This window comes from Coenobita brevimanus, chromosome 66 (genome assembly GCF_032717465.1).
Source record: "Coenobita brevimanus isolate Jiangsu-jjx chromosome 66, ASM3271746v2, whole genome shotgun sequence".
NCBI classification, from domain to species: domain Eukaryota; kingdom Metazoa; phylum Arthropoda; class Malacostraca; order Decapoda; family Coenobitidae; genus Coenobita; species Coenobita brevimanus.
In genome coordinates this window covers 7,541,580-7,568,835 of record NC_137019.1, presented here as the reverse complement: position 1 = coordinate 7,568,835, position 27,256 = coordinate 7,541,580, and the positions used below count along the sequence as shown (strand labels likewise).

Here is a 27,256-nt window from a genome sequence, read left to right as displayed (position 1 = left end):
AATTGAACTTAAATATTTATTCCTGTAAAGTATATGGAGTACATATACAGTACAGTACAACAAACGGAGGTAGGTCTTGTCACACTTCAGATATTATGGAGTAACAAAAGGAGGTGGTGAACATTGCCACAAACCTCCTTCAACAAATAATGCCCCCTCGAAGTCCTCAATTCATTCAACTGTGTATTAAGACCTCGCTGCACAGGATTCAAGATTAGCCATCAGCGGACGCGGTCTCCCGGGACGCTGCAGGGGCTCAATGAGTTGCTCTCTTCTATCGAGGATCGTTTCAGGTAGTGAATTTATCATGTAATGAATGTATGAGTGTTCCAGTTATTTACAAAGGTTATTGTAAAGGACTTTGCCACCAGCATTCTGCCGGAGAAAGTGTTTACCTGGCCTTGACATTTTCACATATCCTAACTTCAGTTACTTGTGATATGCAAACTTGGTGAGTATAAAAAAATAGTCTTCTTGCTTTCAATGTTTTTTTTTTTTTTTGACGCCCACCCATTTCATTGGAGTTCTTATACGATTATGTTTAATGCTGCGTCGGTTAGAGGCCCTATCTGGTGCAAGTGAATCCTCAGAAACTCTAATAACATACAGTATTTTTACAGCAATCGGCCCATTTTGAAATCGATAGCCGGTGTTTTTCATGACAAAAGTTCTTGTATGGGTATACTGTCGTGTCTGATCCTTCCAGAAGCAGGATTTGCATGCCATTGCACTGTCCATGCTGTCCTGTTGTGAGGCTTCAAATTGTTTACTGAAAAGTGAAAGGGCTTTTGGTGGAAATTGGTTAAACGAATAATAACGCTGTTGTAAAAGTAATAGGTTTTAAAAGTTGCCAGATATTGTGATTGATAAGTAATTACAGAATTCAGTCCGTATTACATGTAACACAAGCCCAATGGAATCTAACCAAACCCTAATAGGTCCTACCATGGTATATTAATACAGTAATTTCTGACAGAATTTGATGAAGCATAAGCCTTGTTATAATCTTTCCAACATCTGTAAATCAAAGCTTTCCTAGATTTTCTGTCGGTCTAAATCTAGAGCCAGACACCATAATCCTGTAATGGGTGGTTGCTCGACTTTTAAGTTAGTTGTTTTATGAGGAGGGACGCTAACCCTCTGCCAACCCACTTATTGACATGTAGGGAGCATGTATGGGTTAGTTATTTGGTTACCACCCAGCATTGTAAATGATTTTCTGGCTTAAAGGAAACCATTAGGCTTGTCACTCAGTGGAAAGTCATTTGAAAGGAAAGAAGAGTAATGAAAGGTGACAGCATTCGTAGATTTTATGTAAATTTTTTGGTCAGTATAAAGCAGCACGACTGCATTAACCATGAATTTAAAAGTGCTTTTTTTTTTTTTTTTTTTTTTGAAGGAAACAGGACAGCTTCATAACACCTGCCAGGATGATTCTTTGTAGGGTAATTTACCCCTCCTAAGTCATTGTTTAATAATCATTGTGAATTGTACTGCCATAAGCAAAAGTTTGCCAACACTTCTCAGCAGGCTGTGTCAGTGGGAGGCATTACATGAACGATTTTTTGTAACAGCAGTATGATCCACACAAAAGACTATGAGAAGGATGAATACTATCTGTTGTTGGGGAGGAATGAGAAATGTGGAAAGTAGGATGCACTGCTGGCAGAGGATTGTCTGCAAACTTTTGCTCATGGCTGTACCTCATATGAGGCTTGCAGCTTGACTTGTACAGGCTTTCATTGTGGCTTATATGAGGTCTGTAGGTTGGCCAGGATTAAATATTAATAAAAAAGTTGATCTACCTTTGTAATGATTCAGTGAATTCATAAAGGTGTACATCATTGTATTATTAACTATGAAGAGGATCCATCAATAAACAAGGAAAATACAGTTAGCTATATAAGGGGTAGAATAAGTTAGGTTAGGGTAGGATAAATAAGGTTGGGTTAAGTTCTGAAAGTTTAGGTTAAGTTGGAGTAAATAAGGACTATCTATCTATCTATCTATTGCCAGACGCCACAATCCCGTACGGGGTGGCCATTTGACTCTGAGTTACTTGTTTTACAGGGAGGGGCATTAACTCTCCACCAACCTACTTGACACGTAGGGAGCACGTATGGTTTGGTTATAAGGTTACCACCCAGCGTTGTAAATGGTTTCTTGGCTTACAGGAAACCATTTGGCTTGTCACTCAATGTAAAGCCACCTGTAACGGAAAGAAAAGCATTAAGTAGTGACAGGAAAGATGGGAGAAATAGGAAGAGAGGAGGGCAGGCACAGAAAAAGAATGATAAAGGCTAAGGAAGAAGTAGGCAGCACTACATCAAGTGAGTGGATGATGGTCGCCACCACCTACCACTAAATAAGGACTGATGAGGGTAATTTCGTGCCAAAATGGGGGTGGGGTGAAATACCGAATCGGTGGTCGTGTGTATACAGTATTGTATGTTCGGTACTTGATCATCACTGAATCAGCACTTGTAACTGGAAAATATACGGTAATAATTTTTATCACCATTTAAGGTTCATACCAAATTATTTGAAATCCTATAATAATTTTTTGTTTAATTTAGCTGTCAATAGAAAATCAGGATTCAGAGCAAAATCAAGCTACCGTAAAGTTTGTGAAAATGTTTCCCCATTAGCTTGTCAGCTCACCTTGAAGTGGAAGACTTGAGTGGAGGTGCAACCCTTCCACCACAAGGGACCCACGTTGGCATTTTATTTTGGCAAATGCTAGATGAATTAGTTCAGCTTAGGCAGATCAACATGGTAGCTATGTATAAGGGAATGCCCTTAAAACTGACCCATCCACCCCCAGAAACTGACCTAACAACAATAGTATGGCCTTTTGTATTTTTTAGATTTCATATTATCCGATAATTGAGAAGCTTATGTAGTATCAGAGGACTAGATCACTGACAAAAATTTGTTATGTACAGTATAGCAAAAATCCTCAGGATATAATTTTTAAAATATTATACCCATAGCTATATGTAAACATTTCAAGCAGTTATCATTTCCAGTGATAGTAGTGTCGGAGATGGGTGCCTTCAGGAAGTGCTGCAGATATACTGGCTGCTTACACAGATGTCGTTCAGCTCCCATGTTATCCCACGAAAGAAGGACTGTTGTATTGCAGGAGGTCACCTTCAGTCTGCACTCCACCATGTTCACATTCAGATGAGCCTAGAGCCTCAACAAAACATAATGTTGCAATATATTTCACCACTGATATCATACATATCACTGTATTTATGGAGGAGCTTGTTACTACTTTTAACATACAGTACTTGTATTCTGCTATGGTATTTTTTTTTTCCGATATTTACATCAGTATTGTTGATAATACTAATTTTGGACAACTTCCCAGATCAATGTACAACACTATACTGGAATCATTCTTTATAATAAGCTACTTCATACCATTATATTATGTCCATTAATGATCAGTAAGTCTTTTTAGTGACAAGCCAAATGGTTTCCTCTGCATCAGGAAACCATTTACTACACTGGGTGATAACCATGTAACCAATTTATGGCGCCTGGTTGTTTAGTGGGTAATTAAGGCGCTTCATTGGATTGAACCTGTATAGGTGTACATCCAAGGGATGGTTGGGGTTTATTGCTCGTGTAATGCTACTCAGGGATGAGTGAGGCTGGTCAATGTCATCTGAAATGTAAGGACCAACTTGCCTAGCCCCAGGCTCCCACGCTTCTCATAGAGCAACAGAGGATTGGATGATGGATAGATGGAGTCTTCATACATATCAGTAAGGTATTCCTTTATAAGATTTACTGTGTTACAAATAGGGAAAAATTCCAGGAGGGACAATATGGTAATTTGAGAAGAGTTCTGGATTTTCTCTTCCCTGTTAGCAAAATAATGATGGTTCTTACGGAATAGTGTTCTTACGAAACAATTTGTCTGATTCTCTTTGTGCATCTTTTGGGGGATACAGCATACTAGTTGGGTAAATGGAGGGCTGACTGCATTGTAATTCCCATATTATAGCCAAGACCATCATAGCATTTGGTGTCATATGATGATCACATTACTGTATCGTCATATGTGAAGTGTGGTACACTAACAACAGTGATGGTATGTACCGGTACTGATATAATTCATGCTTTTATATTCCAGTGTAAGATCCAGCCCTCATAATGTCAGATGGTGAAGACTCGCCACCCCCTGCGAGTGGTGGGGGTGGGGGTGGAGGTGAGAGGCAGTGGTACGGGACATTGGATTCTGTTACAGCTGAAGATGACTCAGCACCAGGTTCTCCGGCTAGTCCTGCCACCCCTTCCAACATACACACCAGCAATGAGTATATGGAGTTGGATGAACCAGAGATGTTGGATGAGAAAAAGGCCCTATTGGAGGAGTTTGAAAGGAAACGTAGGGCTAGAATGATCCATGTGACAACTGATGACAGTGAGGTATGTAAGACTAACTAATCAGAATCTTTTCAACAGAATTAGTATAGCAGAGTGGAACCACATCTGGTTGCAAATATCAGGATTATTCAGCATTTTCTTTGGTTTGGCCATGTGGAAAGGATGGAGAGCAAGAGACTGACAAGGAGAGTGTATGTGAGTGAGGTGGAGGGGAGGAGAGGGAGGGGGAGGCCAAGGATGAGATGGAGGGATGGAGTGGAGCGATATATGAGAGAAGGGGATGTGATCTGGGAACAGGGCGGTGAAATGACGGAGTACAGGGCAACATGGAGGCAATTTGTTTGTGACTACCCCTTACAGGATTAAGGCATCTGGCAATAGATAGAGATAGATTCCACATCTCATTGTTATCAGAGACCATCATCAACTCACTTGATGTAGTGCTGCCTGCCTCTTCCTTCACCTTTATCATTCCTTTTTTGTGTCTGCCATTCTCTTCCTTTTTCTCCCATCTTCCATGTCATTTTTTATTACACCGCTTTCCTTTTCAGATGGCTTTACATTGCGTGACAAGTCAAATGAGTTCCTGTAAGCCAGGAAACCATTTTCAGTATTTGGTGGTAACCATATAAGCAACTCAAACGTGACATGTCAACAAGTGGGTTGGCGGAAGGTTAGTGCCCCTTCCCATAAAACGACTAAGTCAAAGTCAAACAACCACCCCTTACCGGATTGTGGCGTCTGGCTATAGATAGAGAGATAGATTCAGCTTCGTATGACTATCAAGAAACAAAAGTATCCTGACTGTAATGAACAAGTACAGAATACTGTGACTTTCTTCAGTTGATTCGATATTCATTAGTCTTGCCTCATTAGCATCTAGTTGATTTTGGCTGTGCTAGGAAAGAAAACCGTGAATGAGATTAGTATCAGGTTAATGTAAATAAGTTGTAATAATTCCTTTTTTATCACGCTTTCGTGTATTTTCATTGTAAAGCTGTTAATTAACACAAAAAAGATATGTGGTTACCACCCAGCATTATAAATGATTTCCTGGCTTACAGGAAACCATTAGTTTGTCACTCAGTGTAAAGCCATCTGAAAAGGAAAGAAGAGTAATAAAAAGTAACTGGAAAGATGAGAGAAATAGGAAGAGGAGGAAGACACAGAAAAAGGGTGATAAAGGTGAAGGAAGAAGGAGGCAGCACTACATCAAGTGAGAGGAGCTAAAATAAATGTATGGGCCTTCTGTCAGTCTGAGTTTCATAATCCGGCCCTACTCCTAAAGTACTTGAATAGCCCTGATGTAGACATTAGAAGTAGTGACTGGAGGAATTATCCCAGACTTAAGGAACTGAAAAGTGGGTGCAAGACCGTTTGTCTCCAGTCAAAGCTAGTGCCTCGGAAGACATGATGATCACTCCCAGAAGTTTCTGATATCTCGTCCACTTGTTAAAAAATATACTTTAGTCCAGTTTTTTGTGCCTCAGGCTATGAATCACCCAGGCCTTGTGCACTATTAGATTCTTCTGTGGTAAGTACTCATACACACCATTATCTATCTACCTGTTTATCTGTCTATATATACAGGATCTGTCCTGTCCATATCTTTCTTCTCTTTTTTCCCTTGCCTCTGAGCACTCTTAACCAGAGGACACTAAAATCTTATATTCTGCATATCATTAGGGTCGTTTGTGAAGGCTAAATCCAATTGTGAAGGTTTGTCATCTCATCTGACTCTATTTTCTTTAGCTGTGTTAACGTATTTTCCCTTATCAAATCTACCAATTTATTTCCCCATGATTTCTTGGTGCTCCCAGTATCCATTCCTCCCTGTCAACTTCCTTGCAGTTGAAGTCACCAGTTAACCTGAGAACTACAAGTTACATTGCAGAATGCCCATTGCCCAGCTGTTACATACATCACGGAAGTTGAGCCGTAAATCATGTATTCTGCTCTTTGAAATGTAAATTGTGGTCACCTGTTCATCTGTAAGTCAAATGGAGACATCAGATTTACCTCATCATACAATAATGTACCCTCTTTTATCTCTTAACCCTTAAATTGGTTTCCACTAAAATGACGATGTCGAATTTTTTTGGCTTAGTGCCATGGTTCGTGCGACAGCACTGTAACTTATGATATCTGTAGTTCCTAAACCATAGCACATATTGACCTGAAAAGTTTTGAACATATTCTTCTTCACATTTCCTGTGTATCTGTTAGAGTTGAATTGGAATACCGGTACTAGAAACTTCAAAAATTCTTTGTGTGTGTGTGTGCGCATGTGCACACACGCGCACACCACAGCAGTCAACTCGAATCATAACGGTGCAGTTGATGAAGTACTATTGATGTTTTTCCTCCCAACTATTGTCTTCAACATTTCCATGGATTCCTTCATCAACTGTTCATATTTATCTTTTGTCCTTGCCCAAGTTTGTGGTGGCATATACACTACATCAGTTTACATTTTTTCACTACAGTTGTCTTGTATCTCTGCTCCTAGTATTTCTTATGTGGTATTTGTGTAATGGGGTCTATAAAAGCCCATGTTGCCTAGAGGCAAAGCGGGGATCTCTATTTGGCTCAGTAGTAAAGTGCGCATGTATGAAGCACGAGGGCCTGCGATCGAATCTCGGCCAGGACAGTGTGATTAATTTGTTAAGTTTCATTTCGGTTGTTACATTGGTTGGCAGCGGTGTGGGATGTGAGGCGAGGCTTGGAGGGCAATGATGTTGTTGGTTAGCTGACAGTGACCTGGTCCTTACATCCCAGGGATGAGCTGTTCGATGTGGTCTGCAGAGTCCCCAGTGGTGGCCTCCAAGGCTGTGCAACTATGTGTATTCGAAACTAGAGATGTACCAATGTATCAGTATCGGTATCGGAATCAGTATTGGCTGATTTTCTGCCGATACTAATGATACCTAAAAGGAATTTAGTGCGTAGCATATCGTGTACTGAAAGTTATTTTGTTAAAAAGAATCTGGATGTTTTATAGGGATGAAAAATAAATTATTGGTAATATTCGATTATTTAGTATCATATTATTTTGAGTAAATAATGCATAGTAATACAGTACATTCTTTGGTAATGAGCCACATCTGCCACCATGGACATGTACAAGACAGGTTGGTAGCCTCACATCAGCGTCTCAGGGCCCTGCCACAGTCCTCAGACGGCAGGCACCACCCTCCCTCACTATCCACACACAGTCTTCTGCCTATTATGGCTTCACAGCTTTTATCATTTTTTCTCATTGATATGTTTAATTGTTTAATTTCATTTGTATATTTATTTACACTACTACAGCATGACAAGTTTCGGTATCGGTACGATGGTGGTATTGGTCCAATTTTGTGATATCGGTATCGGTCAGAATTTTGGTATCGGTACATCTTTATTTGAAATGCACCAAATTAATCACCAAGGGGAGAAAAGAGTGATGTAATGGGTTCTGTAAAAGCCTGCATTGTCTAGAGGCTTAGCGGGGATCCTCTATTTGGCTCAGTGATAATGTGCTTGCGTTTGAAGTGTGAGGGCCTGAGATTGAATCTCGGTCAGACTAAGTGAGTAATTTGTTAAGTTTCATTTTGGCTGGTACATTTTGAAAATTTATTCTCACTTTTTATTCAGTACTGTATAGTTATGACTATTACACCTCCATCAAATCTTTTTTTCTATCTTTGCTCCACATATTACATTCCTTCAGCTAAATACTGTACTTTTGTATCAGTATCACTGGGTACTTTGATCTCTGTTAGACTAACAATTTCTTGCCTATTCTTCCAATTTCTCTCTTGTAGACATCAGTCCATCAGTTTTGCTATACATAATCTTAAGGCTTTGTGTCCCAGTCATGGTTATGCTTTTCTCTGCCACTTCTGTAACCATTTCTGAGAATGTGAGTGCATTCAAGTACTTGGGTAGTGTGATGAGTAAGGATGGAACTTTGGGGGATGAAGTACGTGAAAGGGTACAGCAGGGAAGGAAGGTTGTTGGCACACTGAAAGCAGTGATGAGAAATAGGGAGGTGAGTATGGAAGTTAAGAAGTCACTGCATGATGGTATTGTGATCCCTACCCTGACGTATGGAAGCGAGGCGTGGACCTTGCAAGAGGGGAACAAGTCAAGAGTGAGAGCAGTGGAAATGAGTTACTTGAGAGGAGCATGTGGAGTGACATGGAGGGACAGGTTGACGAATGAAGAAGTGAAGGAACGTTGTGGGGTAGATGTGGATGTGGTTGAAGAGATTAGGAGAAATACACTGAGGTGGTTTGGACATGTGGAGAGGATGGAGAATGAAAGACTGACTAAGAGGGTGTATGTAGGTGAGGTGGAGGGAGGGAGAGGGAGGGGTAGACCGAGGATGAGGTGGAGGGATGGAGTTGAGAGGTATATGAGGGAGGGGGGGGGTGAGTTGGGGGGAGGGGAGTCAAATGGTGGGTGACAGAGTGACTTGGAGGCATTTTGTCTGCGGCCACCCTTTGCGGGATTAGGGTGTCGGGCTATAGATAGATAGATTTCCCAGCATTCATATCTATCACTCGCCACAAAAATTGTTTCTGTTCTACTTTGGATCTTTCATCATTTTTTTCTGAATTTCTTATAATCTATCTATCTATCTATTGCCAGACGCCTCAATCCCGTTTGGGGTGGCCACAAACAAATCGCCTCCAAGTCGCCCTGTCCCCCGCCATTTCACTGCCCTGCTCCCAACTCACACCCCCCTCTCTCATATACCTCTCCATCTCATCCTCGGCCTCCCCCTCCCTCTTCCCCCCTCCACCTCACTCACATACACTCTCTTCGTCAGTCTTTCACCCTCCATCCTCTCCAAATGGCCAAACCACCTCAGTGTGTTCCTCATAACGCTTCCTATCACATCCACATCCACACCACAACGCTCCTTTATATCCTCATTCGTCAGCCTGTCTCTCCACGTGACTCCACAGGCTCCTCTTAAATAACTCATTTCCACTGCTCTCACTCTTGACTTGCGTCCTTCCAACAATGTCCAAGCTTCACTTCCGAACGTTAGAGTTGGTATCACAATACTGTCATGTAGTAACTTTTTCACTTCCATGCTCACTTCCCTGTTTCTTATCACTGCTTTCAAGGAACCAGCAACCTTTCTTCCCTGCTGTACCCTTTCAAGCACTTCACCCTCCAAACCTCCATCCTTACTCATCACACTACCCAAATACTTAAACGTACTCACATTTTCCAATTCCTCACCATCCAACCTCGCTGTACATTCACTAACTTCACCTCTCTCAAAGACCATCACTTTACTCTTCCCTACATTCACCTTTAGGTTCCGTTTCTTACACACTCTCCCAAGCTCATCCACCAAGCCTTGCAGCTCCCCTTCGTCTTCACTCAACAACACAGTATCATCTGCAAACAACAGTACAGGGAGTTTCCAAACACTATCCTCTCTCACCAGGGCCACTCCAACATCCACTACCCTACCTTGTACCTCTTTTATTACCCCATCCATGTACAGATTGAACAACCATGGAGACATGACACATCCCTGTTTCAAACCAACTTTCAAAGAGAAAAATTCACTTAGTTCACCATCCACACGCACTGCAGCCTTCGCACCATCGTACATACTCTTCACAGCATTCAACAACTTCCCATCTACTCCATATATTCTTAACACTTTCCACAATCCTTGTCTATCCACCCTGTCATATGCTTTCTCCAAATCCATGAAAGCCGCATACAACTTCTTTCCCTTCTCTAGAAATTTTTCCACTAAAGATCTAAGAATGAATATCTGATCTACACAACCTCTTCCCTTCCTAAAGCCTCCCTGTTCTTCTCCAACTGATTCCTCTGTTCTTTCTCTAACTCTGTCTATAAGTATCCTACCATACACTTTTCCTATTATACTAAGAAGACAAATGCCCCTGTGATTACCACACACTTCTTTTTCCCCTTTTCCTTTGTACAAGGGAATAATTATACCTGACTTCCAATCCTCCGGGACTCTACCTTCCTCCCAGGCTAATCTGCACATCTTCCACATCCATTCTACTACTATCTCTCCCCCATGCTTCAGCATTTCACCACACACTCCAATAAATAACCTGGTTGGTTATTTAATCTCCATGTCACACTCAAGATTGCACTCACTACATGTTCGTTCTTAAATATGCAGTACTTTTTTAGTGGTCTTGATTCACCTTTTTTGTATGAACTTATCCTTCCTACTTCTTCCGTTTCCTGCACCCACTATCTTTCCTCTGCATTTATTTTATTTGGTATTTCCATGACTTGGCTCATTTCCTCCAGCTTTCTGTCATGTCTAACTTTCTTTTTCATCACCTCCAAATACCACTACATATATATTCCTTTCCACAGAATCTCTCACTATTATTTCTTTCTTTTGCAAGATTTTAGCATCTTTCATTTGGTGTGTATGTGTGCACAAACACATACATTTGGTGCAAGTGTACTTGTAGATTTGTGCTGACATTACCAGTCATATTTAATCATACTGTATGAAAGATTTACTTATTTGGAGACAAATAAGAGTTTCAGTTTTAACTATGTTAATAGATAACACAGTAGTTCTGTTAACCTACCATGTTGAAGAACCGTACTGTTGTTTTTATCCCTAGTCATGAACGATGAAGGTATTGACACTTAACAGGTCACTAAGCACCTTCACTGAAGCATGTTTATCTAATTTCATTGCTGATTAGCAATGGTGACCATCATTCACTCACTTGATGTAGTGCTGCCTACTTCTTCCTTCACATTTATTATTCTTTTTCTGTGTCGCCCGCCTCCCTTCTTATTTCTCCTGTCTTTCCTGTCACTTTTTATTACTATTCCTTAATTTTCAGGCTTTACATTGAGTGACAAGCCTAATGGTTTCATGTAAGCCAGGAAACCATTTACAGCGCTGGGTGTTAACCATATAACCAATCCATATTTGTTCCTTACATGTTGGCAAGTGGGTTGACAGAGGGTTAGTGCTCCTCCCCTTAGAATAACTGTAATTCAAAGACAAACGGCCACCCTTACGTGATTATGGCGTTTTGCCGTAGATAGATAGACTAATTCAATCCTTCTTTGTTATTCTGAGGGATTAATATTTTCTGTTGGCAAGTTAACAGCCAATGGGGGTTTCACTTTTCCTCATAAGCATTGTAAAAAGGGACTGATTAGAGGGTTTAGTGGCTGATGTTGACAGAGCAAGTGCCTGTGTACATCAGTTGTTCGTTTGACGGTGACAGCCACCAACACCACACAGCATGTAGTGACAAGATTGTGATGTACAATCATGCCAGCACCCACATGAAAATAGTTGCAATTTTGGAAGCTAGTAACAGCAAGATTTCATTTTTATAATATATATTTGTTTTTACCCTAGGATTTAAAAGCTCATAACTTCATTCCCTGGTAGACCTTAAAAATATCCTGATTTTGTGAGTGCCAAATTTGAGTAGCTGGATAAAGGGTTGAGTACTGTAGATTGTTTTGCATGTAAGGTGGAACTGAGAATTTCTGAAGCTTGAATAATGAGCAAATTAATGTGTAGTTCATTTCACTGGATGCAGTTGTTGGATCATACACCCCAATTGTTCAGTAGGAAATGTGATTAGCATGATGTTGTCATTTGCATAGTAAGATGTAATTTTCTTATTGTTTGCATTTTCCATGACAGGTAAAACAACAGCTTCGACAACTAGGTGAACCAATCTGCTTGTTTGGTGAAGGCCCAGCTGATCGCAGAAACCGGCTGAAAGAGCTCCTATCCCGCCTTGGAGAAGATGCATTGAAGAAAACAGCCACAGGACAGCAAGAGGTAGATGCTGCAGACCGTAATCAGCAGCGACCAGAGGAAACTTGGTACCATGAGGGGCCCCAAACTCTGAAGGAAACACGCATGTTTATTGTCAATTTTTCTATTCCACGCGCAAGGGCCAGGTTAAAAAAGGAACACCTTGAGAATATGGTCCCAGAGGCAACTCGAACAGCTAAGAGACAAGAAGTTCAGAATAAGCTGAGATCCTTTGGTCTTCTTGGAAGTCAAAATGCTGATTCTCGACCAATCTCTTACTGTAGTTTCAGTCCTGATGGAAAACTTCTGTCAACCAGCTCTTGGAGTGGTCTTGTTAAGTTGTGGAAGGTACCATTTTGTACAGAGGAACAAACATTCAGAGGTCATAATTGTTATGTAGACTGTGTGGAGTGGCATCCAAATGCTACCTTGTCAATGGAACCGGCAGCTCTTAACTTGGTATCCAGTGGGCGCGATGGAAGTGTGCAGCTGTGGAGTCTTGATAGTGAAGAACCTCTTGCAGAGCTTCCTAATCTTGATGCTAGAGTTTCCCGTGTCCAGTTCCATCCAAGTGGAAGGTTTCTTGGCACATGTGTGCATGATAACAGCTGGAGACTGTGGGATCTTGAAATACAGGAGGAAGTTTTGTTTCAAGAAGGTCATTCAAAGCCAGTATACTGCATAGACTTTCAGAATGATGGATCTTTAGCAGCAACAGGAGGGATGGATTCCTTTGGACGAGTTTGGGACATCAGAACAGGGAGGTGTGTTATGTTCCTTTCAGGCCATCAACAACCTATACTTGCTATTGACTGGTCACCTGATGGTTATCACTTGGTTACAGGGAGTGAAGATAATTCTGCCCGTGTGTGGGATGTAAGACAGCGTCGTTGCATATACAGTATCCCAGCCCACACAGGTATAGTTACTGGGGCTCGATATGACAAAACTGGAGGCCAGTATATTGTCACCAGTTCATATGATGGGTCAGTGCGCCTTTGGTGTCATGGGTCATTCCAAGCTATGAAAGCCTTAGAGGGACATGGTCAGAAAGTAATGGGAGTTGATATATCGCCTCAGGATGGTATAATTGCTACATGTTCCTTTGATCGTACCTTTAAAATTTGGGGCCCTGATTAAAAGTGTGTGTATGTCTACATTTGGTGGTTTGTTTTTACATTAAATCTACAAATGCCGGTGCTCTTACCAACCCTATTAATTACCTCACCTTTTATTTGCAAATTCATATGGTAAATTAGTGATGAGTTTTAATCTTTATCAGTGATTTTATATAAATATATATATATATATATATATATATATATACATTATTATGTTTGTATGTATAGTAGACCCTTGCTATAATGATATAAATGGGGGAAAGCCAGGTCTGTTAACCCATACTTCGCTGGGCAAAAAAAAAAAAATGATACCCCACTATGCTGGCCAATTTTGGATTTTTTTTTTCCTGGCTAAATGGGCTTTATACGGTACATTAATATGAGATCCCTAGTACTAATAAAAGTAATCACTAAAGCCAGAAAGTTGGTTGAATTGAGTCGGGTTGGTGCCACTCTACCTCTGAAATCTTCGATATTACTGAGAGAGTAGAGTGGCTGTGAGCTTGTGAACTGATTTTGGATCATTTTTCTGTCTAAATGGACTTAATAGTACATCAATATAAGATCCCTGCCACACACAAAAATAATCACCAAAGCCAGAAAGTTGGTTGAACTGAGTCAGATTGGTGTCACTTGATCCCTGAAATCTTCAAGTTTACTGAGAGAGCAGAGCGGCTGTGAGCTTGTGAACCGACTTTGAATTTTTTTTTGTGATTAAATGGGCTGAATACATCAATATAAGATCTCCGGCACTAATCAAAATAATCACCAAAGCCAGAAAGCTGGTTGAATTGAGTCAGGTTGGTGTCACTTGACCTCTGAAATCTTCAAGGTTACTGAGAGAGCAGAGTGGCTGTGAGCCTGTGAAGACTGTCATTCACCTCCTACGCACCTACATCAGTGTTGTAAGCGTAGTGGAGAAATGTCTGAAGTTAGCGAGGTACGTTATTACCCTCCATTTTACTTCGGTTGCTTGCAGTGACTTCTCAATGCTGCAGGATGTAGATCTACGTCACTGACATTTTAGAGGGGGACGTAGATCTATGTCGCTAGTGTGGTACGGATTAAAGCTGATAGTCCGTTAAATCTGAGGGTCCCCCCTGAGATGGGATTTCAGTCACATGTTTGAAATTAAATGAGTGCAGTAGCATATCACAGTACTAAAAATGTAAATTATACCAAGTTTACACTGAGTTGGCCTATAATTTCACCCATTTTATAACTTATTTCACATCCTTGAAATAGCACTCTTCATAATTATAACAGTATTGCTATTTTACAGCACTGCAGTCACAAAGAGGAGGGGACAGTTCAGGACAGGTTCAAGTAAAATAGGTAGGAAGTAAGTGCATTGTGATTCATTGCGCCCCTTTTAATGGACGTTGTTTGTTATAGCTGATGAAAGTTTGGTGGCATCCTTGGCGTCCATTAAATCCGATATCTGCTATACTGGGGTCCTTTGTAGCGAGGGTCTATTATATATATACTGTATAGAATTATATATATATATATATCGCTCACCATCCACTCACTCGATGTAGTGCTGCTGTCAGGTGTCTGCCTTTTCCTCCCCTCCGTCCTTCTTTCCTTCCATCCTCTTCTGTCTTTCCTTCATTCTTTCCTTGTCCTTCTGCCTATGGGTGACTTTACACTCTCTCTTCGGTCTTTCTTTCCTTCATTCTGTCTACTTCCTTCTGCCTGTAGGTGACTCTACACTGAGTGACAAGCCAAATGGTTTCCTGTACTCCAGGAAACCATTTACTGCGCTGGAAGGTAACCATATAACCAAGTTTTGGTGCCTGGTGGTTTAGTGGGTAATTATTGCACTCCAATCGGATTGAGCCAGTGAAGGTTTATATCCAAGGGATGGTTGGGGTCTGTTGCTCATGTAATGCCACTCAGGGATGAATGAGGCTGGTCACTCTCATCTTAAATGTTGGGACCAACTGCCTAGCCCCAGGCTCCTACGCTCCTCATGGGCAATGTAGGATTGGATGATGGAGAGAGATATATATATATATATTTTTGGGTGCCTGGTGGTTTAGTGAGTAACTATGGCACTCCAGTCGGATTGAGCCGGTACAGGTTTACATCCATGAGGTGGTTGGGGTTTATTTCTCACTTAGTGCTGCTCAGGGATGAGTGAGGGTGGTCACTCTCATCTTAAATGTCAGGACCAGCTTCCCTAGCCCCGGGCTCCTACGCTTCTCAAGGGACAACATAGGATTGGATGATGGATGGATACAATTATTCCTTCTGTTTTGTGAAGATAGTGCCTGTGAATGTTTTCAAGGCATTATGTTTACAAGATATCTTTGCTGTGATATTGCCTGTGTGTTGAAAAAACATTGTGTGTTTTCAAAGTATGTACTGTATTAAGAATTTGGAATGTCTCAGTGGTGAGTGGTTGGTTAAAGAAGTTGGTTTGAGGGTGTTAGGGATTCATGGCAGTCTGGAGTGAAGACAGTTATAGTTGGTTCAGTTGGTGAAGTTGCCATCCTGTTTTGTGCAAGCTATTGTTTTAGCGAGTGATGTTGTTGATTAACCCCAGTCTGTCAAGCCAAACAGACCCATCAACCTCAGGCAAGCAACCACCCCTGTAAGGCCATCCTGTTCAGTGGACTGATGTTCCCTTGCAGTTGATAGCTCCTCACTGAAGCGAGATGCAGAGAAAAGTGTGGAGGTTTGGTTACTGGGTGGATGCTTCGTATGTGTCCACCCACTTAACAGGGATGCCATAGTAGGCTCCACTTCACTCCCAGATATGGTTTTTATATTTACCACCCAGCAGGAAATCATTAGACTTGTCATTAGTGTAGAGCCAAGTGCAGTGGAAAGAAGAGTAATACAGAGTGACAGGAAGGAAAGGAAGAAGAAGGAAGAGAAAGGAGTAGGATTGTGAAAAGTGTGTATCTAACCTAATTTGAATCGGGAGGAGGCATGGAATGCCAAAAAGAAGGCAAATAGATATGGTAAATAAGTGAGGAAGCAAGGTATGGAGGTTGATAAGGCTAAAGAACTGACAAGTGATCAAACTGGTTGTCGGGATTTTATACGGAGCCGTGTCTGACAAGGGTTTGGCACCTACTGTATTTTTATCCGGTGATGTGATTTGGAGAAAGCATATGACAGGGTGGATAGACAAGGATTGTGGAATGTATTAAGAATATATGGAGTAGATGGGAAGTTGCTGAATGCTGTGAAGAGTATGTATGATGGTGCTAAGGCTGCAGTGCGTGTGGATGGTGAACTAAGTGAATTTTTCTCTTTCAAGGTTGAGTTGAAACAGGGATGTTCTTACCTTACCTAATTGTTCTTACCTAATTGTATCTTTACAGGAATGAGTCAAGCTCGTATTGTCCCGTGTCTTAGACCATATTTATCGTACATATCCTTAAAGTTGTGAATTGTTTTGGCACACACTATTTCATTCGGTAGTGCATTCCATTGATCAATTGCTCTGTTTGGGAAACTGAATTTCCTTACGTCTTTATCACCTCTCTTCTTATGCAGTTTTTTGCAGTGTCCTCTTGCTGATGCTTCTCCATATGTTAAGTAATCATTTATGTCTATTTTCTCCTTTCCTGATATGCACTTATATAGCATTATCATGTCACCTCTTTTCCTTCTCTCCTGTAGTGTTGGTAGATTCAGTTTATTTAGTCTTTCTTCGTAGCTTAGGTCCCTTAAGCTTGGTATCCATCTTGTAGCGACCCTTTGAACTTTTTCAATCTTGTCTATATGCTTTTTGAGATGAGGACTCCAGACTATTGATGCATATTCCAGGGTTGGTCTAATGAATGATGTTATTATCCTTCTTAGCATGTCTTCATTTATGTATGTGAATGCTATTCTCATATTTGCAAGCAGTGTATACATGTTCCATACCTTCTCGCTGATGTGGTCAGCCGGAGATAGTCTGTTATTGATAATCACACCTAGGTCTTTCTCTCTTTCTGATGTGTATAGGGTTTTATTTCCTAACTTATAATCCCAATCAGGCAAGGCTTGGTGGATGAGTTTGAGAGAGTGTGTAAGAAACGGAACCTAAAGGTGAATGTAGGGAAGAGTAAAGTGATGGTCTTTGAGAGAGGTGAGGTCGGTGGGTGTGTAGCGGGGTTGGATGGTGGGGAGTTGGGGGGTGTGAGTGCGTTTGGGTGTTTGGGTGGTGTGGTGAGTGGGGGTGGAGGTTTGGAGGGTGGGGTGCTTGGGGGAGTGCAGCGGGGGGGGGGGGTTGCTGGTTGCTTGGGGGCAGTGATGGGAAGCAGGGAGGTGAGCATGGAAGTGGGGGGGTTACTACATGACAGTGTTGTGGTGCCGGCTCTGGCGTGCGGGGGTGGGGCTTGGACGTTGTTGGGGGGGCGCAGGTCGGGAGTGAGAGCGGTGGAAGTGAGTTATTTGGGGGGAGCTTGTGGAGTCGCGTGGAGAGACAGGCTGACGAATGAGGATATAAAGGAGCGTTGTGGTGTTGATGTGGATGTGATAGGAAGCGTTGTGAGGAACACGCTGAGGTGGTTTGGCCATGTGGAGAGGATGGAGGGTGAAAGACTGACGAAGAGAGTGTATGTGAGTGAGGTGGAGGGTGGAAGAGGGAGGGGGAGACCGAGGATGAGATGGAGGGATGGGGTGGAGAGGTATATGAGAGAGGGGGGTGTGAGTTGGGAGCAGGGTAGTGAAATGGCGGGGGACAGGGCGACTTGGAGGCGATTTGTTTGTGGCCACCCCAAACGGGATTGAGGCGTCTGGCAATAGATAGATAGATAGATAGGTCTTTTTCCACTTTTACCAAACTTGATTACATGACACTTGTCCACATTGAATTCCATTTGCCATGTACTACTCCATTCATGAAGTTTATTTAATTCTTCTTGTAGCTCCCTACAAGAGTCTGTGCTAGTAATTCTCCTTTGTATTTTTGCATCATCTGCAAACATATTCAGATAGCTGTCATTTCCAGTGTTACTGTTTATATCATTTATGTACACTAGAAACATGATTGGTGCCAGCACTGAACCCTGTGGTACTCCACTAGTCACTTCTTTCCATGATGAGTAGTTTCCTCTTAGTACTGTCCTCATTTCTCGTTTTATGAGAAAGTCTTGCATCCAACAAAACAGTTTGCCTCGAATTCCTCCTTGATGGTACAGCTTCCATAAAAGTCTTTGGTGTGGTACTGTGTCAAAAGCTTTCTTGAAATCTAAATAGATACTGTCCACCCATCCTTCCCTTTCCTGTATTGTGTTTGTTACTCTGTCATAGTAGCTCAACAGATTAGTAACACATGATTTTCCTTTTCTGAAGCCAAACTGTCTTTCTGTTATCATACTGTGTTCTTCTAGATGATTTACCCAAGCTTTTCTTGTAAGTTTTTCTAATACCTTGCTTACAACACTGGTCAGTGATACTGGTCGGTAGTTGAGAGGATTTTGTCTATTTCCTTTCTTGAATAAGGGGACTATATTTGCTTTTTTCCAAATATCAGGTAGTTTCCCTTGACTCAAGGATTTCTTGAAAATTAAAAATAATGTTTTCTTAACTCCTTTGCACATTCTTGTAACACCCAACATGAAATTTCATCAGGACCACTTGCTTTTCCTCTGTCTAATCTACTTAACTCCTCCTGTATTACTTTTAATGCTATTTGTATATCTGGTAGTATGTGTGGACATGCGTGTTCCACATATTCCCTCTCAAAATTTTTTTCTTCTGTAAAAACTAATTGGAAATTCTTATTTAGTGCTTCACAAATATCTTTCTCTTGTGTATAAGTGATTCCCTCGTCCGTGATGGATTGTATTATATCTTTTACTTTGGTTTTGCTTCTGATATAGCTGTAAAACAGCTTTGGTTGATCACTACTTTTATTTATTATATCCTCCTCAAACTGTTTTTGGGCTTCCCTCCTTATTCTTGTATAGTCGTTTCTTGCCTGTTTGTAATTATTATACGCCCTTTCACTATTGTCTTCTGTATCTATTCCACAACAAATCTCTTCTTTCTTTTGATTTTTTACATTCTGTATTGAACCATTTCTGTATTTTCTTATCTGCTTCTTTGTGCTGTGGGATGTACTTCTGGACTCCTATTTCATAAAATTCACAAAATTTTTTATATACAGCATTTAAATCTTGTCCTCTAAGATCATTTTCCCAATCAACATCTAAGAAATACTTCTTTAGGTCTTGATAATTTCCCTTTTTATAGTTTAGTCTCTTTTTGTAACTGTCATTGCTGTTTACTATGTCATATGCTATCCTGAAGTTATAATTTAGTACTGCATGATCGCTTTTGCCGAGTGGAGGGTGATATATTAAACCGTCAATGTCTCCATGGCTGTTCAATCTGTACATGGATGGAGTAATAAAAGAGGTACAAGGTAGGGTAGTGGATGTTGGAGTGGCCCTGGTGAGAGAGGATAGTGTTTGGAAACTCCCTGTACTGTTGTTTGCAGATGATACTGTGTTGTTGAGTTAAGACGAAGGGGAGCTGCAAGGCTTTGTGGATGAGTTTGGGAGAGTGTGTAAGAAACGGAATCTAAAGGTGAATGTAGGGAAGAGTAAAGTGATGGTCTTTGAGAGAGGTGAAGTCAGTGAATGTACAGCGAGGTTGGATGGTGAGGAATTGGAAAATGTGAGTACGTTTAAGTACTTGGGTAGTGTGATGAGTAAGGATGGAAGTTTGGAAGGTGAAGTGCCTGAAAGGGTACAGCAGGGAAGAAAGGTTGCTGGTTCTTTGAAAGCGGTGATAAGAAACAGGGAAGTGAGCTTGGAAGTGAAAAAGTTACTACATGACAGTATTGTGATACCAACTCTAACGTATGGAAGTGAAGTTTGGACGTTGCTGGAAGGACACAAGTCAAGAGTGAGAGCAGTGGAAATGAGTTATTTAAGAGGAGCCTGTGGAGTCACATGGAGAGACAGGCTGACGAATGAGGATATAAAGGAGCGTTGTGGTGTGGATGTGGATGTGATAGGAAGCGTTATGAGGAACACACTGAGGTGGTTTGGCCATGTGGAGAGGATGGAGGTTGAAAGACTGACGAAGAGATTGTATGTGAGTGAGGTGGAGGGGGCTAGAGGGAGGGGGAGGCCGAGGATGAGATGGAGGGATGGGGTGGAGAGGTATATGAGAGAGGGGGGTGTGAGTTGGGAGCAGGGCAGTAAAATGGCGGAGGACAGGGCGACTTGGAGGCGTTTTGTTTGTGGCCACCCCAAACGGGATTGAGGCGTCTGGCAATAGATAGATAGATGTGATAGCCGTTGGATTGACTCCTAACTGGTAAGTGATGTTCATAAGTGTGGATGTTTGTCGCATCTTGTCAACAACTCCATGCCAGTTACGTACTTCCTGCTACCAATATGACACCTTTCTTGAAGTCTGCAGTTTATACTGTTGGCAAAGACAGTAGGATGCTGTTAATAATAAATTAAAGATTTCTTGGGAGGTGATTTCACCGAGGGTTCTTGTTCTCCCCTCCATGTCTTGGTGATGGGAAGTGGTTTTTGCTCAGCTTTGTATTGGGCACGCACAGCATACTAATGGGTTCCTAATGTGTGGTGGGGCTCAGCCTTATTGTGGTGACTGCTTGATTCCTCTTACTGTCTGACACTTGCTGGTTGAGTGTCTGAGGCTGGGGAGTCTGTGTCAAAAGCTACTGGACTCCTGACTCCACATAATGGACACAGTTGAATTGAATAATAGCTCGGCACTGCAACAACCCACATATGGCGCCAAAAAAAATTTAAAACCTTCATACAAGAACAAAATCAAGTACTTGTTTCAGGAATAGATAGCATAAAGAATGGCAAAAGAAAAAATATATTGAAAAATCAGTTAAGTGGTGCCTGAATGACAGTCAGGCCAGTTTAATTGGGCATGTTTTAAATAGTTCTAAGTCATTTTTTTTTCTTAACTCACTTCATCTTGGAGTAACAGTAACCCCAATATTAGTACCTGAAGGCCATAAAAAATGAAAAGTAGGTGCACTGTTTTCACTTTAAGTTGCCATTTCTTCATCGTAAATGCTGAATTGTAACAATAGATCATCGGTAACTCAACCATGTTTTGTGTTCACGCCCCTTTCATTCTTATATCTTGCACTCCTTGTCAGAATGCATTTCTCGATACCTTGTACATGTCTGATTTGACATGAAAAGTTCATTGCAGCCAAAATGATACAATGACAGTAGTTTCACTTCTGTCTATCTATTGCCAGACACCATAATCCCGTAAAGGGTGGCCATTTGACGCTGAGTTAGTTGTTTTACAGGGAGGGGCACCAACCCACTTGTTGACACGTAGGGAGCACGTATGGTTTGGTTATATGGTTGCCACCCAGCGTTGTAAATGGTTTCTTGGCTTACAGGAATTCATTTGGCTTGTCACTCAATATAAAGCCACCTGTAAAGGAAAGAAAAGGAATAAGAAGTGACAGGAAAGATAGAAGAAATAGGAAGACAGGAGGTCAGGCACAGAAAAAGAATGATAAAAGCTAAGGAAGTAGGCAGCACTACATCAAGTGAGTGGATGATTACTGCAGTAAATTAACAAAGGAAAAATACAGCAAGCCATGGAGACATTTAGTGCCTAATAATTTTAATTTTACATCTTTGTGGTTGAACTGGCTGGCACGCTTTGCACCCCAGAAATGACATTTTGCATCGTAGGTTAAAAACCACTGCAGTCTGAGACAAGAATATGATGATAGTCACAGAGAAGCACTATGGAAAGGATGCAAAACTGTAGTATTGTCTTATCTGGGCACTGAGATTGATGAAGTGAGCTGCAGAAAAATGAATATCCGGGCCAAGATAAGGTGAAAGAACTATATTAGAAAATGTCTATATTGACCTTCAGAAGTACTACCATAAGAGTGTGGTGTGACAACCAGCTTGGTAGTGTAATTAACCACACAGTCATCATTCTTGGCTAAGAAACATTCAGGTACATGTACAGTAAATTGACCAAATTCCAGTCTAAAACTTTCTCAACAGCCTACAGCAATTGCTGAGAGGTAATTAGCTGGTTTTGACCCATGGTTTAGCTTCTAGTCCATAGAAAACATCAGCCGCACCATGGTCAAGGTCAATATGGGGATTCCTTAAGAGGAAGCATGGTGTCAGTACTCTGTTATTGTTTGTCATTGTGATGGGTGGATGTGAGGATATCAGAGATAGAATATGTTCTTCGCTGATAATCTCAGTGAGTGTAGGATCAGAGGAAGAATTGATTGAGAGAGTGTTGCAGTGGCAGGAAAGACTGGAGAGTGGGGGGCCTTTAAGGTAAATGCACAAAAGTCAATAGTGCTGGCAAGGACAAAGCAAGGGGAAGATGAAATACATACAGGTTAAAGATGTAAGTGGTAAGGAAATGAAGTAGGTAATACCTGGGCTTGTTGTAAAATAAAATAAAAGTTGGTAGTGAGGAGGTACACTAGTGGAATATCTGGAAAAGGTGGCTGTATAAATATCCTCAGGCATTTTAGAGTCAAAGTTGTCAAATAGGCTTTCCTAGAGTGTTTTTTTGTGCTGAATCCATTTTTGCTGTTTGCCAAGCTGTATCGTGCGGTTTTGCTCCTAGCGGACAAAATCCAAGATGGCCGCCGTTTTTCTAGAAAATGCTTATTTTGAAGAATTGCTATCTATCTATCTATTGCCAGACGCCTCAATCCCGTTTGGGGTGGCCACAAACAAATCGCCTCCAAGTCGCCCTGTCCCCCGCCATTTCACTGCCCTGCTCCCAACTCACACCCCCCTCTCTCATATACCTCTCCACCCCATCCCTCCATCTCATCCTCGGCCTCCCCCTCCCTCTAGCCCCCTGCACCTCACTCACATACACTCTCTTCGTCAGTCTTTCACCCTCCATCCTCTCCACATGGCCAAACCACCTCACTGCGCTCCTCATAACGCTTTCTATCACATCCACATCCACACCACAACGCTCCTTTATATCCTCATTCGTCAGCCTGTCTCTCCATGTGACTCCACAGGCTCCTCTTAAATAACTCATTTCCACTGCTCTCACTCTTGACTTGTGTCCTTCCAACAACGTCCAAGCTTCACTTCCATACGTTAGAGTTGGTATCACAATACAGTCATGTAGTAACTTTTTCACTTCCATTCTCACTTCCCTGTTTCTTATCACTGCTTTCAAAGAACCAGCAACCTTTCTTCCCTGCTGTACCCTTTCATGCACTTTACCCTCCGAACCTCCGTCCTTACTCATCACACTACCCAAGTACTTAAACGTACTCACATTTTCCAATTCCTCACCATCCAACCTCGCTGTACATTCGCTGGCTTCACCTCTCTCAAAGACAATCACTTTACTCTTCCCTACATTCACCGTTAGATTTCGTTTCTTACACAGTCTCCCAACCTCATCCACCAAGCCTTGCAGCTCCCCTTCGTCTTCACACAACAACACAGTATCATCTGCAAACAATAGTACAGGGAGTTTCCAAACACTATCCTCTCTCACCAGGGCCACTCCGACATCCACTACCCTACCTTGTACCTCTTTTATTACCCCATCCAGCGCCTGATCACGGCCTACGAAAGTGGCCGACGTGTAAACCTGTCAGAAGTAATGATGCATGAACTTTTAACAGACCCCCAGGCTCTAGCTGAGACAAACGGTAGACTTCGATCTGGATCAAAAGCAGACTTGGCTCAAGTACTCACTTCAGGAATACAATGTCCTCCCACCATAGGCGCTGCAGACCTTGGGGAAACAGCAACACTCATAATTGATGGTCAAGCAATGGTTTGTTCCACTGGGGAACCACCCAAAGCAGCTACATTTGGAGACCTAGCTGACGTGTTCATTGGAGCTGTTCTTCAAGGTGGGACACTGTTCAAACGAATTGATGTAGTTTTTGACAGATACTACGAGAAATCCATCAAAGAGGGAACAAGGACACGACGTGGTCAAGCATCAGTGGCGATCCGACGTTGATTTAAGGCAGGAATGTTCCACTCCCAGCAAAGTGGGATACTTTCATGGCACACCCTGAAAAGAAGGCAGACTTGGCCAATTTCCTCTCACAACAACTGATGCTGAAAGTTTCAGCAAACAAAACTGTTGTGGTATCTGGCGGATTCGTCGATGAAGAACAGGTGGAATCATCGGATCCATAAGTGGACACAGACAAACTCAAAGCTCGGCACGAAGAGGCAGATACAAGAATGATTCTGCATTGTACAGAAATTCAAGCCTCTAGCATTGTGATAGCTGCACGTGACATAGATGTCCTGGTATTACTACTTGCACATTTCCGCAGAATGCCCAGTGACAAAGTTTGGTTGAAGGCAGGAACAGCTGCAAACAGGAAGTATATTCCTATACACACCATTGTGGAACGGCTTGCTTTTGATAACGATAAGATGAAATCCATTACAGCGTTTCACGCCATCACTGGTAGCGACACAACTTCATACCTCTTCAGGCATGGAAAGAAAACTTGCTGGAAAGTGTTTCAAGAACACTCTCGCCTTCTTGAAGGTCTAGGTCAAGGTGAACTCGATGACGCGACAGCGAAGAACGCTGAATTATTCATCTGTAAGTTGTACAATGTCCCCAACGTCACAACAGTCAACAAGGCGCGTGAAATCCTGTTCGTGAAGTCCAGTGCTCCAGAGACTCTTCCTCCAACTGGTGATGCCCTTTCGTTTCACATCCAAAGAGCTCACTATCAAACAGCTGTGTGGCGACAGGCAAATGAACAGTATCCAGAACTACCTCAACCAGAGACGATGGGATGGAGGATGGAAGGTGCATCACTGGTGCCAACGCTGATGTCCCTACCCCCAGTCCCAGACTCATGTGTGGAACTGATCACCTGCAACTGCGCCAACCGATGTATGAGTGCACGTTGCAAATGTAAAAAGTCCCACTTGCGTTGTACAGCAGCATGCAAATGTAGAACATCCGATGACGATTGTAGCAATGTCGAAGCCCAGCAATGACAAAGTGTAAAACACACTGCCACTATGCCTGTTCATCAATTTGCAATCTGCAACTTGTTGTAATATAAATGTGTTGTCAGCCATCCTGGATTTATGTTTATGTTTATTACTTAATTAAGAGAAAAGTAATATCAATAAAATAATTAATGTACAATGACTTTATAGTGGGTTTTAATAAGGTTTTACGGTCGTCATAATGATATACGGACGAGGCACCACTTGTAAAAATGATGCTTTTGAGTTTAAGGCGGCCATCTTGGATTTACCGGTCTGACGGTGTCAGCTTGAGAGATACAGCTTGGCAAACAGCAAAAATGGATTCTGCACAAAAAAAAAAAAAAAAAAACACCTTAGAAAAGCTTATCTGCCAACTTTGACTCCAAAATGCCTGGAGTTGTCCAAATACCTGAAAACCGGACTAGACTAAGGAGGTTGGTGAGAGGGTTAATGCAGATCATATCTGAAGTGGTGTGCAACAGAAGAATGCCACCGAGGCTGAAAATAAAAACCTAAGAAATGGGGATAAGGCTGATGTTGTTGTACAGGTTGGAAGCCTGGATACTGAGAAAGAAAAAGGGCAGAACCTTGAAAGGAGTGAAGTGAGAATACCTAGTTGGATGTTGGGGATTTCACTCAGAAACAGGCTTAGAAATGAGATGAGGTGTAGAGCAAGTGTGTTGTGTATCAGTGAGATTAGAATAGCACGGTTAAATTGTTACAATCGTGTAATAAGAAAAGAGGAGCAAGATTCAAGCAAGAGAGCTTGGAGAAGGCCAATGGAAGGAAGAAAGTTGAAAGCAATGGATTAGATGGAGAGAGGTGGTTCAGAGTGATCAGAGGGACATGGGCTTGTGGAGGGCAAAGCTATGGATAGACACCTCTCTCAGACAACACATTTCCTCTCCTCTCATTCGTGTCGTTTTTATAACAACAGGGTTGCATGCGTCGGCCTCGGTCACCTAATGGAAGCTCTCCACACTGTCCGACCTCTGGCAGCCTACCTACTTAGTCCCTTATCCCTGAGGTCACACTGTTTGACCTTTTCCAAGGTCTTTTTCAGTCTGCCTTGCACAACCCTATCCCCAGTGTTCATACTTCTCACTTTCTGCACCCAATTATCATCCTCAGTCCTCTTCGCATGCCCAAACTATTTCACATTTTTCGTCATCCCTGTCCAGCATGTCATGCTGGCCTCATGGCTTCTGCCGGCATGTTTTACTATGGCACCTCCACCTGCCAAGTACCCCAGAAAAGTCCTATCTCAAAACGTAGTGGGAGATTATTGGAAAATGACCAGGTATGGACAGTGAGTTGGGTGACTGAGTTTTTTGGTATCCTATGTATGACCATGCTGGACATCAAGAAGGCATGAGAACAGATCTTGCAGTATGGGACAGTATGGGCAAACATCCCAACATCTTGACTGAAAAATGATGATCAGACCCATGCACCAAAATTTAGACCAGGCAGTGTTGCAGTGGTGTGGCCTGCATCAGAGCAGTGGTCATGCTGTGGGTGGTGGAGCTCAAGGATGTATTGGTGAAATTTACGCGACATCTGGTCATAATCAATATTAACCACACGGGATTTACTTTATCAAAAAATTTTCCTGCAGTTCTCTGGTGAGTTTATCTCTCCTTATGTCTAATGTTACTAAAAGGATATATGTGGTCTAACCAAATCCTTGAGCGTCAATATTGGGGTGCTCAGAAAGGAATGGAAGATAACGTTGTGTCATATGGAGAGAGAAAAAGAAAGTTTTGGGAACAGATTAAAGTAGAGGATGTAATTGCTATAATAAATAGAAAGCACTCAGAAAGCATATACCTGTGACAACGTATCCGGACCCAGATCCACCTCAAAATCTAATTAACTCCTCCTCGACCCAATGCCCACTTACCCACCAGATTTCACAGAACTCCAGTCATAACTTTTTGAGATATCTTGTACACAGACAGGCA

The 27,256-nt window shown here is 41.9% G+C and overlaps 1 protein-coding gene across 1 annotated transcript; it reads left to right on the top strand.

Annotated features, from left to right (window-relative positions):
- The first annotated feature begins 237 nt into the window (after nt 1-237).
- On the top strand, nt 238-13,487 carry U4-U6-60K (U4-U6 small nuclear riboprotein factor 60K). Its single transcript, XM_080276783.1, has 3 exons — nt 238-293; nt 4,148-4,443; nt 12,089-13,487. The coding sequence occupies exons 2-3, from the start codon at nt 4,168-4,170 to the stop codon at nt 13,343-13,345; spliced, it is 1,533 nt and encodes a 510-aa protein (XP_080132909.1). The 5' UTR covers nt 238-293; nt 4,148-4,167; the 3' UTR covers nt 13,346-13,487.
- The last annotated feature ends 13,769 nt before the right edge of the window (nt 13,488-27,256 follow it).